The sequence below is a fragment of the Trypanosoma cruzi genome, genomic scaffold, assembly GCF_000209065.1.
Source record: "Trypanosoma cruzi strain CL Brener 1047053516573 genomic scaffold, whole genome shotgun sequence".
NCBI lineage: Eukaryota > Euglenozoa > Kinetoplastea > Trypanosomatida > Trypanosomatidae > Trypanosoma > Trypanosoma cruzi.
Genome location: NW_001849507.1, coordinates 87762 through 99800, shown reverse-complemented (window position 1 = coordinate 99800; position 12039 = coordinate 87762). Strand labels below are relative to the sequence as shown.

General features: G+C 52.7%; 6 protein-coding genes across 6 annotated transcripts, besides 6 other annotated features; all 6 read right to left on the bottom strand.

Moving 5' to 3' along the window:
- Tc00.1047053503643.3 (60S ribosomal protein L4, putative) lies at positions 1-488 on the bottom strand (the record flags this gene model as incomplete). The annotated part of the gene is made up of 1 exon (XM_801917.1): positions 1-488. A coding segment is annotated over one exon (488 nt), but the record flags the coding sequence as incomplete, so codon positions are not given.
- Positions 1-5876: a sequence feature (heterozygous, non-Esmeraldo-like haplotype).
- Positions 495-514: a microsatellite.
- Tc00.1047053503643.6 (hypothetical protein, conserved) lies at positions 703-2277 on the bottom strand (the record flags this gene model as incomplete). The annotated part of the gene is made up of 1 exon (XM_801916.1): positions 703-2277. One exon carries the CDS (start codon positions 2275-2277, stop codon positions 703-705), a length of 1575 nt encoding a protein of 524 aa, XP_807009.1.
- On the bottom strand, positions 2542-5100 carry Tc00.1047053503643.10 (KU70 protein, putative; the record flags this gene model as incomplete). Its single annotated transcript, XM_801912.1, has 1 exon — positions 2542-5100. One exon carries the CDS (start codon positions 5098-5100, stop codon positions 2542-2544), a length of 2559 nt encoding a protein of 852 aa, XP_807005.1.
- Tc00.1047053503643.20 (hypothetical protein, conserved) lies at positions 5660-9889 on the bottom strand (the record flags this gene model as incomplete). The annotated part of the gene is made up of 1 exon (XM_801913.1): positions 5660-9889. One exon carries the CDS (start codon positions 9887-9889, stop codon positions 5660-5662), a length of 4230 nt encoding a protein of 1409 aa, XP_807006.1.
- Positions 5877-6577: a sequence feature (areas merged during assembly that could not be assigned to a particular haplotype. This can correspond to areas where the two haplotypes were merged or to regions with more than two copies in the genome that were merged during assembly.).
- Positions 6578-7033: a sequence feature (haploid, Esmeraldo-like haplotype).
- Positions 7034-12039: a sequence feature (heterozygous, non-Esmeraldo-like haplotype).
- Positions 10104-10135: a microsatellite.
- Tc00.1047053503643.30 (hypothetical protein, conserved) lies at positions 10430-11014 on the bottom strand (the record flags this gene model as incomplete). The annotated part of the gene is made up of 1 exon (XM_801914.1): positions 10430-11014. One exon carries the CDS (start codon positions 11012-11014, stop codon positions 10430-10432), a length of 585 nt encoding a protein of 194 aa, XP_807007.1.
- Tc00.1047053503643.39 (hypothetical protein, conserved) lies at positions 11292-12039 on the bottom strand (the record flags this gene model as incomplete). The annotated part of the gene is made up of 1 exon (XM_801915.1): positions 11292-12039. A coding segment is annotated over one exon (748 nt), but the record flags the coding sequence as incomplete, so codon positions are not given.

Below are 12039 nucleotides of genomic sequence, written 5' to 3'. Positions count from 1 at the left end.
GTCTTCTCGTACCCCTGCACGGCGTCCTCCACCACCAGCGGCACCTCTGCCACATTCTCAATCTTGTGTCCGCGGGACATCACAAGCGCGGGCACCGATGAGGCGGCCAGGGCGGACACCACGGCAAAGCGCTTCTGGTGGAGGTTGATCTTGCGGTGCCAGCGGCGGAAGATCTTCGTGGGGGCAAACATGCGGCCGCCACGGCACATGTTACCGAACGCACCCGCGCCTGAAGTGCTTGTGCCACCACCACCAATGCGGGGGATACGAGCAACAGCGCGGCCGGTGCCCCACGACTCTGCGGAGTGGTTCATCCCGGAGAGGCGGTTCACCGCGTACGCCTGGCGTGAATTCTTCGCCATGTTCGTGTGCACAAACTGCACAATGTCGTGACGAATGGGGGCGGTGAACACGGCGGGCAGCGGGCAGATGCCCACAACCTTGTCCTCCGACGCGGAGTACACGCTGACGGACGGACGAGCAGTCATACCTGATTGTTGTTGTTGTTGTTGTTTAGCGACAAGAGGCCTATATGCGCAGAAACCAATAGGGGGATGAACAGGGGGAGAAAAAAAGGGAAAAAGAGGTGGAGACGTGGCAACACCAAAACGGGGATCTGCAAAAGCCCTCCAAGCAAAAACGCAGAGAAAGAAGGCATCAACAACCGTATGAATAGGAAAAGAACTATAACGACACGCCGCATCAGGCAATGTAAGCTGTGTCATCTTCGCAACCGCTGCTTGATGCCAGATCAGTCCCAGAAAAACGTAGTCTCCCGTTAATCTCTTGGTCTACGGACTTTAAACGAGCCTCTACCATGGCTAGAAAGATCTGCAGGTCTTTTTTTTGCACGATGGTTTCTTTCCCACCCCTGAATAACGGTAAGCATTGTTCCTTGATGGAAGCAGATTGCGGTGAGGAGTCGCCCGTGTCGTTTGTTGGTGTGTCACGCTCCCCTGGTCCTTGTTGTTGTGTAAATGATTGGCAATAAGACACGCGTGTTTTCTTTAGCGTCCCATGATCAGGAAGCTGCGGGTCAGCCGTGACGGCGGATGGAGTATGAACAAGTTTGGGGTTGGTTTCTCTGCGAGTGAGGCATACACTACAGACGTCTGCGTCAGTACCACCCCCGGTGCTTGCCATTGAAATGGTACGCTTAACAAAAAATTCTTCTTCTCCGGAGCAAAGAAATGGGTTTCCATGCGGGTAGCAGCTCTCATCCACACGCTCCAAAAGAAATTGTACCTCCTTGGGGTGCAATTCCCGTATACCAGGTATGGCATACCGTAGGCCAATCTTCTCAAAATCGCTGTCCGTAAAGTTCAATCGTTGCACTGTGCGCAGACAACGAGTGAAATCGCTCACCTTCTGCAAATCAATGTCATAATACCTTCGGGGCCGTTGGCGAGGCAATGGGTACGTGGAAGAGCTATCAGCTCCGGAGTGCATCGACAGCACTGGTTTGAAGTGCACTGAGACAGGCGAGAGGGGTGACTCAACGTGCGAGAGAGGATTTTGATAGGGCACCATATCCTGGGACAAAAGAGAAGCCCGCGCGGGCTTACAGTTGCTGCAATTCCCGTGACTATCTACACTGGTGATGGTATTGTTTCTTTGAACTCTTTGTGGCATGTGGGGCAGCCGCTCCGCCAATGGGGACACATTTTTTGATATCCTTCGGCAATTTTTTGATGAAACGATGTTCCGGCCAGGCACACTGAGTGACGCCTCACTGCCAGCGTCACTGCCGCCGCCCGTGGGGACGGGCAAAAGCAAGTTCACTTCTGGCAGCTCCATCGTCTCCTCAACAGCGCCAACGTGAAGGTTCGACTCCAGTTTTTGGTGTTTACACTCGTCGGAGAGCTCTTCCGTGCCGTACGGGTGCAAGGACGGTGCAGCAACGTGAGATGATGGGAGAAAAGGGGCCTTCCTGGTGCTCGTCACCGCATCAGCCGTTTCATTCCCGCCCACCATGGAAATGATGGCGAGATCGAGCACGGCATTTGCCAAAATTTGGCCCACACGAACGCGTTCAAATTTCGATAGCAGCGGGCGTTCTTTTTCCTCGTGGAAAGTTGACGCCGGGCATTGCAGGCGGTAATTCAAGACCTCCTCCACGCGCAAAAGACTGCGCTGCACTTTCTCAACAATTGTAGGAATCTGCTCTGGACGCACATGGGCCCCAGTGCTCTCCAACTGCCGCTGGTAAAGCTTTTCAACCGTTCGCAAACTAAAAGTGTGGCGTGGCCTCGGCGGCAGGGAGGCGGAGGGCATCATTTGCCCGCCCAAAAAACTCTTTATCGCCCCTTCCCTATTTTTTCCTTTTTTTTTTTTCTTTTTGATCTCTTGGTTTGTGCGTAATTCATAGTTAAACAAAAAACACAGGCGTTGAAGCACGACACGGAGAAAAGTCCCATCCAAGCATGCGAAGACAGTACCCCCTCACACCTTCGCCATTTTCAGCCGCGCCTCGGTTTTGGCTGCAGCCCAAAAGCAACATGTATCTATGTATATGCGTAAACAGGGAAAAGAACAACAGAACTACGCTCTTTCTCCCCGTTGCCTCAGCAACACATGCTTGACAACTTCAATCACCTCATCCTTTCGCCGCGCTCCGGCAGTGCTTTCGCCCAGTGCGCTTAAATATGCCTTCAACTGCATCACTGTGAGTGTTGGCAGGGCGTTTTGCTCAAATGCCGTTTCCACAAGATGAATAGCCGCGTTGTCAACGACATCGTCGCCCTCTCGATGGCCTCCACTTCCCGTGCGGAGTGACTTTTCACCAGCAAATTCGCTTCTTTTGGGTTGTGGGCAAAGTCGAGCCGCGTCGTACGATGGGCCAAGCAGCTTGGCGTTAAAGTCGTGAAAAATTGGTGCGTATTGCGCCATCCCCTCACTGTCGGGCAGTGACATGTCAGCCATCGTTCCCGGTTTATTCCCGCTCTTCTCCGGCATCATTACCCCGGATTCTGTCGCTTGCCGCAATGCCATCTCCTTAAGGGCCTGGTACCGAAGCTGCAGCGATGGGTTTGGCACCGCGTTGATGTCGTACGACACGGAGAGGCAAGAGACAATGCCCGCCGCTAAATCCACATCCTCCTGCGATGGAATCGTTGCGGAGTTAAAACATGGCAACGAAGGCACATCACGGATGTCCTCAGAGTACGGTAACGGCACGACATATAGGCCTAGTCCCTTCGCAGGGAGACTGCATGTTGGAACGGGCACGGCTGGAGATGATGGTGCCAGCGCAACGAGCCGAGGCGCTGCTCCGCGCCGGGCCACATACTGCGCGACCGCCACTTTATTTCCTCGCACAAGTGTCCGAGTCAGTTGAACAAAAAGACGGAGAGAGGCCTCTCCACCGTCGTAAGGATTCGGACGGAGAAAACTCGATTTGCAGATGACATGTTTGTGCTGCAGAATGTCCTCCTTGTGCTTAAAACACAGAATGGAAAATCCAACAGGGGCACCAGCCGTCGCCGTAAGGAAAATATGTTGTCTTTCTTGCGCACTGAAGAAAAGGCGCCTCCCGCCCACGATGGTAGAGTACAGCAGGTGGTCAGGATTCACAACCGTCTCCAAGGTTTCTTCCTCCACCTCCTTATTTGGCCTCGGAGTGCCAATTACCCTTGAATCCTCTGCTTTCGTCGCGTCATTCGTCGTTTCCTGCTCGTTCAGTCGATGGGAATCAAACGAGGAAAGCGGTCTCTTCACGACGAGTTGTGCTCGCCGCGGCACAATGGCATTTGTGCGGTGGTCCAGCCATTCCGCACGCGGTAGGGTTGCAGGCAGCAGCGGGTGATACACGCTCACCGCCATCGTAGGTACCGGTGACCCGCCCACACTTATGCCAATAGTGAGCGCATAATTTTGAAACGGTCGCTGCGGGTGCGTCCGACGCCGCACGGCGTTAAGTAAGTGATCGAACACTTCCACGCCGCCGGTCACATGCACAGCGCCAAGACGCTCGTGCTCAATCATCCCCTGTGCAAAACGCTCCCCGCGGTCTAGCTGGTCCCAAAACCCCTCGTGCTTAAAATGACGCTCCGCGTCCACGCAGTCCGTGAAGCGCACCGTATCTTCACGTTGCTTTACACCACCCTGCAGCTGTGTGTCAGCCACACGCGTTGCTCTGTTCAAGGCGTCAAAATTTGCCTCTCCTCTCCCCATGCCCATTTCCCCCGCACCAGTGTTGGGGCTTTTACCAATGGCAAATACTTCAATAGTCACGCCAGCCTCGTACAATTCCCGCACACGTGCCAAACATCGCTCTTTTTCTGATGTTTCACCCTTATGTGGCTCATCATCGTTGGTGAAGATAAAGACCCGACGGTACTTGATCAGATTGGAGTGCAGACTAAGAAACATATGCTGAGCCGCCCATAACACGTCACTCAAATGGACCTCATTTCTCTGTGCGTGCCCAATATTTTTCTTGAACTCCTCATACATCATCGAGGATACATCTCCTGAGGCCGCTAGTCCCTCCAATTCCCGCACAGACTGAACGCTGAGAAGAGAAAAGGGGTGAACAATATAAAGGCCGGGCAATTCATAGATGTTATGTCTCTTATTCGTGTTGTAAAGGGCCAGAGCCACCAAGTCCTTGTCGCTCATCAGAACCTTGTCCTGGCACAGTTTCAGAACACAGCGCACAGCGTCCCGGAAGGGGGTATTATTGATGCGGTTTCCTGTCACTTCAGGGTCCGTGACTTTTTCATCTCCCGTCGCCATGCCCGCCGGTATTCTCCTCTCCGCGCCCTCGCCGCCCACGTCTGGCCAAAAAAAAACATCTGTCGACTGTTTTCGCATCGTGGTGTTCCTCCCTTTGGAGCAACCCGAGGTGGCGACCGAGTTCAGCATTGCGGGAGTGGAATCTTCCCCGGGAGTGTTGTCGGCACCTATCCGGCTGATTTCGCCGGGGTCACTGGAACGAATTCCCCCCTGAAACATGCTGAGTTGGCAGTCAATAAGGCAAAGCACGGCGTCGCGCCTCTGCTGGTACACTGTGGCCTGCTGCAAAGTGTCCTGATCCGTTGCCTCGTCCAATGCCCCCATGCCAACAGCCGCCTCCAACCATTCGGAGTATTCGGACATCCTCTCTTTTATTTGGCATGCAAATACAAAAAAAGCCTCCTGTTCGTGAATACCTTTACTGTGTGCGCGTCTGCTTCCTCGGAAAAGACACACCAAAATAGTAATAGTAATAAGGAAAAGTATTAGAAATGCAAAAACAAATAAAAATTCGATGACAATTGGAGAAATAAAAGAGAGCGACGCCTAATCCATGAGGTGCCATTCAAAGGCCACCCCCCAAAGAAAAGGGAGGGAAGAAGTCAGGATGCCATGGAGTAAAGGATAAAAAAAAAAAAACATAACACGTAGCAAAACACAGCTAAAAAAAAATGGATACATATAAAGATACATACAAAGAAGCATAGAAAGATACATCGGTGTCCGGCAGGGAGGCTTTAGTTTAGCGCTCAAACTTTTTTTTCTTTGCACAACGTCGCCGGTTCCCTATTTTCTACATGCTTAAAGTAAGCCATATACGTTTCTTCCCTACGCGCCTCCCTCATCGGCATGAGTCGCTTCAAAAAAAAAGGAAAAAAAGGAGAGTCATGCAAAAAAATTTTTTGAGTTGCTCCACAAACACTCACGACGGGCGCTTGGCAGCCGCAAACACGGCGTCACGCTCCGCGACCCATCGCTCGTACTCCTCCGGGCTCAAATGAGAAAGCGGGTTCCGCAGTGGTTTGGAGGGTATCCCCAGTTTCTTCGCTCCGATCAGAGTCGTGACACGCCTGCCGGATTTTTTGTCTGCTTCGCTCTTATCCTTCCCGGCGCGACGATCTTTTGCTTCTATTTCACCGTGCCACCCATCTGTCCCACGTGCTTCAATCAATTCTGTCAGTTGCTGACGTCGGATATGTTGATACTCCTCAGCAAGGTAGTCCGCGCCAGCCTCAGGTAACAACAGAGGCGGAATCTCACTGACATACAGCGGGTCACGAGCATGCTGAGTGTAGTTGGCGGCCCAGTCCTCTACTATCCGCTGGTACTCCGCCAAAATTGAGGCATCCTCCAAGAGGAAATCCGTGCAATCCACACGGCGACGAAGTCTTTGCAGCCGTTCACGCTTTTGCTCCTCAGCCACAGCGTTAAGACCCTCAATGTTACGTTGCATGCGGCGCATTGTTAAAGTTGCCTCCCTCACAGTTGGCATGACAAAACTGCGAGAAATCGACGCGAAGTTATCATCGCGCGTGTGTTCGTTCGAAACACTTGGAGCATCCCAGTAATTTGTCTCCAACGGTGGGTTTTCCACCGACGATTTGCTATGTGCCGGCAATTCCTCTACCGCACCGCTCTCTAAATTTCCAAGCTGGCCATAACCATCAACAAAAAGCGGTGCGTTCTCGTCCGCTATAAAAGAAGCCAGAGGAGAACCATCTTCTCCTCCCGTCTTGTCGGTTTCCTTCTCACCATTTTTATCGCTTGGCCTACGAGGCGGAATTCCATTGACCGATGCCTCCATTTTCTTCAATTCATGCATCCCTGACACACCACGTAGACGTTCCATTAAATCATTTCCTTGTGCCATGGTGTTGGAGGAATTATTGGCTTCCGATATAGAACGAGAAAAGTTATTTTCGGCTGCCTCGCCATCCGTATTAGCTCGTGGCAAACTGAGCTTCGAGCGAAGGGAGTTCATCGCCCTCTCGGGGTTTTCGCGAAGCTGTCGAAGAAACGCGGGCTCCTCCTGTTCCTTTGCAGGCAAACTGCAATGCCTGCTGGCAATTGACTGCCTTTTCGGAGTGAGGGTACCTCGCGAGGATGACTTGAAGAGGGAGTTCCTTTGCCATTCCGGAGCAGATGTGTTGCTCCCCTCTCCCACCACTGCCGAACGTAAGATACAGAGGGAAGATTGCTTCTCGGACATCTCGTTCATCAAAAGCGTGGCCAAGTGCTGGGCATTTTCCTTTTTCTCCGCATCGCGCACGGCGGCCTCCTTCAGCATTGCCTCTTCTTTGCTTTTTTCCTTTAGCTGAGACGCGGCAAAGAGGAAACAGCGCCGGTGGTGACGAAAGTTGGGAGTGAGCGCCATGTCACGTCTTCTCTGTCGATGGTGCGGCAGTCCAATTGTCACGTCCGAATCGATGTTGGAGACGCACGACTGGATGCTTTTCGTGTCTGGGAATTGGAGAACGTACCCAACACCTATGGCTTCCTCCACCGTGATCTGCACACGAGGTTTGTTGCCCCGCAAAAAGATGTGGACAGGCGCGGGGCAACCAAATCGGGACACATTGCCCAAATCCACCCGTTCCTGCTGCATTTCTGCCAGCTCCTGTTGTTTAGTCTCCACCCGCCGCAACTTGTCTCGGTTTTCCAGGAGTTTTTTTAATTTCTCCAGCTGCGGCATGGAGGTGACCCGCACGGACGCATTCTGATCGGCGGCAAGGGCCCGCTGCCTCGCCAAGAGGGGCTCCGCCTCGCCACCAAACATAGAGGGTGGTTTCCGGAGATAGGGCTGTGTGAAGGGCTGGTGTGCAATGGCAGGGTTCACGTAAAAAGGAAGAATGCTCCCGGTGTTAACGGCACGTCCACTCTTCGGCTGTGCAGAAGCGTTTTTCTTCACACAGCGTAGAGCCTTCACGCCATTCCCCGCGGCAACCGCCTTATAATTAATGAAATCGAAATTGGCAGCCTCCGTTGATTCTGTCGGCGGACCAGTTGACGGTCGCTCATCCGCCTCCCCAGGAAGTGTGTTGTAAGAAATATCCGACCACTTCACAAAGTCACGGAACTGGAAGCACATGGCCTTCAGCTGTATCTCCGCAAGCCACCTTGCGAATTCCATGTACGTCCGGCCACGTGGTGGTGGGTCCACCACCGGCATCCTCGACCGACCCACGGCATCCAACTCGCAAGGAGGAACAGGGGGTACAAAGATGCTTTGCATCAACTGCGGAGCATGCGTGCCAACTTCACCGGAGTGCCGACGAAGAATTTCAATACGGCGGAGCGCGTCGCGAAGGTGAAGACGCGTCAATTTCCATCCCTCCACCATGGACTTGGACACAAGACCCAACGGCCAGCGATGCTCAATGATGGTGGGTTCACCAATAACACTTCCAGGGCCGTATTCCGCCACACCATCGACGATCGATGTCACCCTGCCATGAAGAATAATCAACATCTCCGTGCAGCGTGTGGAAATTGATGTAAGCAAGGTGCCCGGTGGGTAAACAACGGGCTCCATGCGCTCCTGTACAAGACGAATAAAACTATCCGGTGCCTCACGAAAGAGTTCACAACTGTCACGCAACACTCGCGCCAGCGAAGATGTGTACCTCTGCTCTCCCAGCCATCGCATCCGCAGTGCAGCAGCTTTGGAAAGTAAATTTCGACGCAGAGCATCATCACGTCTCACCGTTGCCGCAAAACTTTGACAAGAAAGGCACCAAACGTCGCAAGCAGTTTGTGCCCGCAAGACAAATTGTCTGGGTTCCCCAAACAATACAGACAACTCGCCAAAGGAGGCGCCCACTGGCACCTCTTGTAATATCTTCCTTTTTGGATTATAATCCCCACAGCAGTGGTTCCCCGCACCACGAAATCCTGTCGATGGGGGTTCCTCAATCGTCAAAGTGCCCCGGCGCAAGAAGCAAAGCTGGCGAGACATTGAATGGGGACAAAGAATAACTTCCCCTGGAAAGTAAAACCGAGGTGTCAGGTGCGTGACAAGGAAACGTATTGTGTGTGCCGGGGTATCTTGCAGCAACCAACTCTGACGCATGAGGATTTCATTCAGTGGATAATGACTAGAGATCGACTTTACCCGTGCGGCTGCAATATAATCCAAAAGCCCCGGCACGTTACGAAGTGTGCCCAGTTGAGAAACAGGCGTCTTGGACTTATCACGCTGACGCAGGGCAATTTCAATAAGGGCATTGTGGAGATCATTGGCTCGAACGCGCATCGTCACGGTTACTCTTGAATCACAGTTTGTCTCTCTCTTGCCATCCGGCGATGCCGCCTCTGCTGTAACCGTGGCAAGTCGAAAAGGCTCTAATCCCAATGCTTCAGCGGCGCAGCATACATAGGGAGCTCGGAATAATTCTGTGCGGGTAGCCAAAAGTGTTGGTTGTCCAATGATACGCGAAGCACGTCGGAGCGTGCGTTGAATAGATGTGGACACGGTGGAGTTCGAAACCACATCACTGGCCGCATCGCCGGGAATTTCCACAGGAGCAGAGACAAGCCGAAACAGCTCCGGCTGAAGACCCAACAATCCATTTAGTCGTAGCAAATCATTGCTGAAAAAATATTGTCTTTTGCTGCTGTCGGCAATGGGGCCTTTGCGGTTTTGTGTCTGGTAGTTCACCACCTGAACACTCCCACTCAGCACCACGTGTACAAACAGCCCCTCTGGAACTTCACCAGGGTACGCAAGCACCGCCCCCGGCTCGTAGCAAACTGGCGTCAGTTTTCCCCTCAAAGCCGTCGCGAGCTCCTTTTCGTCAAGCGGCATTGGGGTTTCAAGGAGTTCAAGCGACGCGTCCACAAGCGCCTTTGTAAGAACACGCACGCCCTCCTGAAACATCTTGTCTGACCTCGCTGGGGGAGAGGAGAGATGCCGTTGCGTGAGTCGCCTCCGCCTCAGAAGCGAAAGCCTGACAGCCATGACAGGCGCAAAGAAGGCACGGAGGGTGTTGCCCGGGACGGCGCAAAGTGCGGTATTGATGAAAGACAGTCTGTCCACCTCAATGCCGGCAACCACCGGCTCATCCTCACCGACGGTGGAGCATCCACTTTTTCGCTTTCTGAACGATAAACTCATTGACGCGGTGGCCAATGGAAGCTCCGTCCGTGACTGCATGAGCTATTCGTTTCTTTCTCTTCCTTGAGCCAATGTGGACTTTCTTCTAAGGTTGGCTGCGGCTGTTGGGTTAATTAGTGTGAGTGTAAGCTGCTAAGTTTCGTGTGCTTGGGAAACGGTGCCCAGCAAACCAGAGGGAAAGTGGGATGCCAACACACAGACACAGAGAAAGAGGGCAAAAATAAAAAATCACAATTTGAAGGAAAGAAATCAAATACATATATATATATATATATATATATGTATGTTGGAAGGAATCAGCAAGAAAAGCAACAAGAGAAAACTCCGTGTGTACCTTCCATTTGGTACACCATTTGCCCCTCCCCGCATTCTCCCTTCAAAGATGAAGTGCATAAAAATATTTACATTGAACTCCAATCAACAACCGTGATTTGCATCGTTTTCAGGTTTTTTTTCTTCCTCCGTGCGCATATGTGAACGCTCCCTTCTTCTTTTTTTCTGTCTTTTTATTTTCTCCTATTTTCCTTCTCATCTTTCCCGCCACGCGTTTGCGCGTGACGCCGGCCCCACCACCGCAACCTACGAGCCCCCTCTCGTTGAGAGGCGGTTGGCCATCGCCTCCACATCATCTCGTGATATCTTCACTGTTGGCGGGTCGTACGGGTACACATGCTTCTTGAACAGCTCCTCGTCCCTCTTGGCGTAGTCCACATGCGACAGTCGCTCCACACTCTCCTTGAGCTTGGCCTTGCTGACCTTCTTCGGCTCCATCTCCGGCAGGTATCGTTTGCACAGTTCTTCACGCCGGGCCTTGCTCTTGGCGAGCTCCTGCCCGTAGATGCGGTCCACCTGCTCCTGTATCTCCGACTCCGGCAACTTCTTGTCGCAGCGGTGCGTCTCTTCGTAAATCCGTCGCTCCCGCTCCTCCTTGCTCTGCCGAAACCGCTCCAGCTGCTGATCGTAAATGCGGCGCACGAGTTCCCCCTCCTCTTCCCGTTTGATGTAACGTGGTGGAGCGCACGACTTGGAGAGCTCGCGGCGTCGCTCCTCCTCCCGCCTTGCAGCACGATCCATCTGTTGATGGTACAACCGCCGCACAAGGTCATTCATCTCCGTCTGCCCCAGTCGTGGGGAATTCGGATACGGTCCAGCTTCAGAGGCCATCACGCGTATTCGTGCTGCCGCGACAAGAGCTAATCCCTTCAGCACAAAACAAGAGCAACAAAGAAAAATAAATTAAAAAAAATGCATGCCGTAAAAAAAAAAAAAAACTCTAATACATTTTTTTAGACATCAACAAACGTCACGGAGAAGAGAGACGGTAAAGCCAATGCCCTTCGTGAGAGATGAACAGTGAATGCTATGCATTTGGAACCGGCGCAGAAAAACAAAGAGAAAAGTCATTCTGGTGAAGCGCGCCAGAAGATGCCGTCCTTTCGCCCTACCGCACACGCCTCTTCAGCTTCAGTTCCTCGGTAAACACGGCATGGCTTTCTGTGTACGCAGCGGTAGGGTCGTGATAAAAACTCTCCGCTGGCTGCGCCACGTTGATCGTCTGTATGGGCCCCCTTTGCTCAAAGACGCCAAGATCACCCTGAAACTCACAGTTTTTATCGTTTGACGCACCCCGTTCGTAAAACAATGAAGATGCCTCCCTCACGTACGGCGCGGCCGCGTCCCACGGTAACACGTCCAGGTCCGTATGCCCCATTAATAGGCAGTGAAGCTTTGCCGCACGAAGAGACGAAAAGGTCCGGTGAATGTCATCACTCTGCAGAAGAATAACTAATTCATAGCTCACCTCGTCGGGTCTTCCGGGCAGAGAAAAGGGAACACAGGCACTTCGCGCCCACGCCACCTCAGGGGATAAGTAACGAAAAAAGCGGTGGAATTCTCCGCGGAGCTCCCTCTCCACACGTCGGTAAGCCAAATGAAGCAGCTGGTCCTTGTGAAGCACACGATCCGTCGCCTCGCGGGCGAGAACGAACTCAATGGGAGAAACGGGGTTCAGCACAATATCCACATTCTCGGGCACAATAGAAGCATTGTGCAGCAGCGTGTCAACGTCGGCGAAGTACCCAACAAAAAAAGGACGCAAAAGCGGACCAAAGACCGGAAGCGGTGTCGCCTGCTTAATGCAAAACGGAGCTGTGGAGCGCACTTTAGCCCAAAATGCCTCTTTGAGAGCG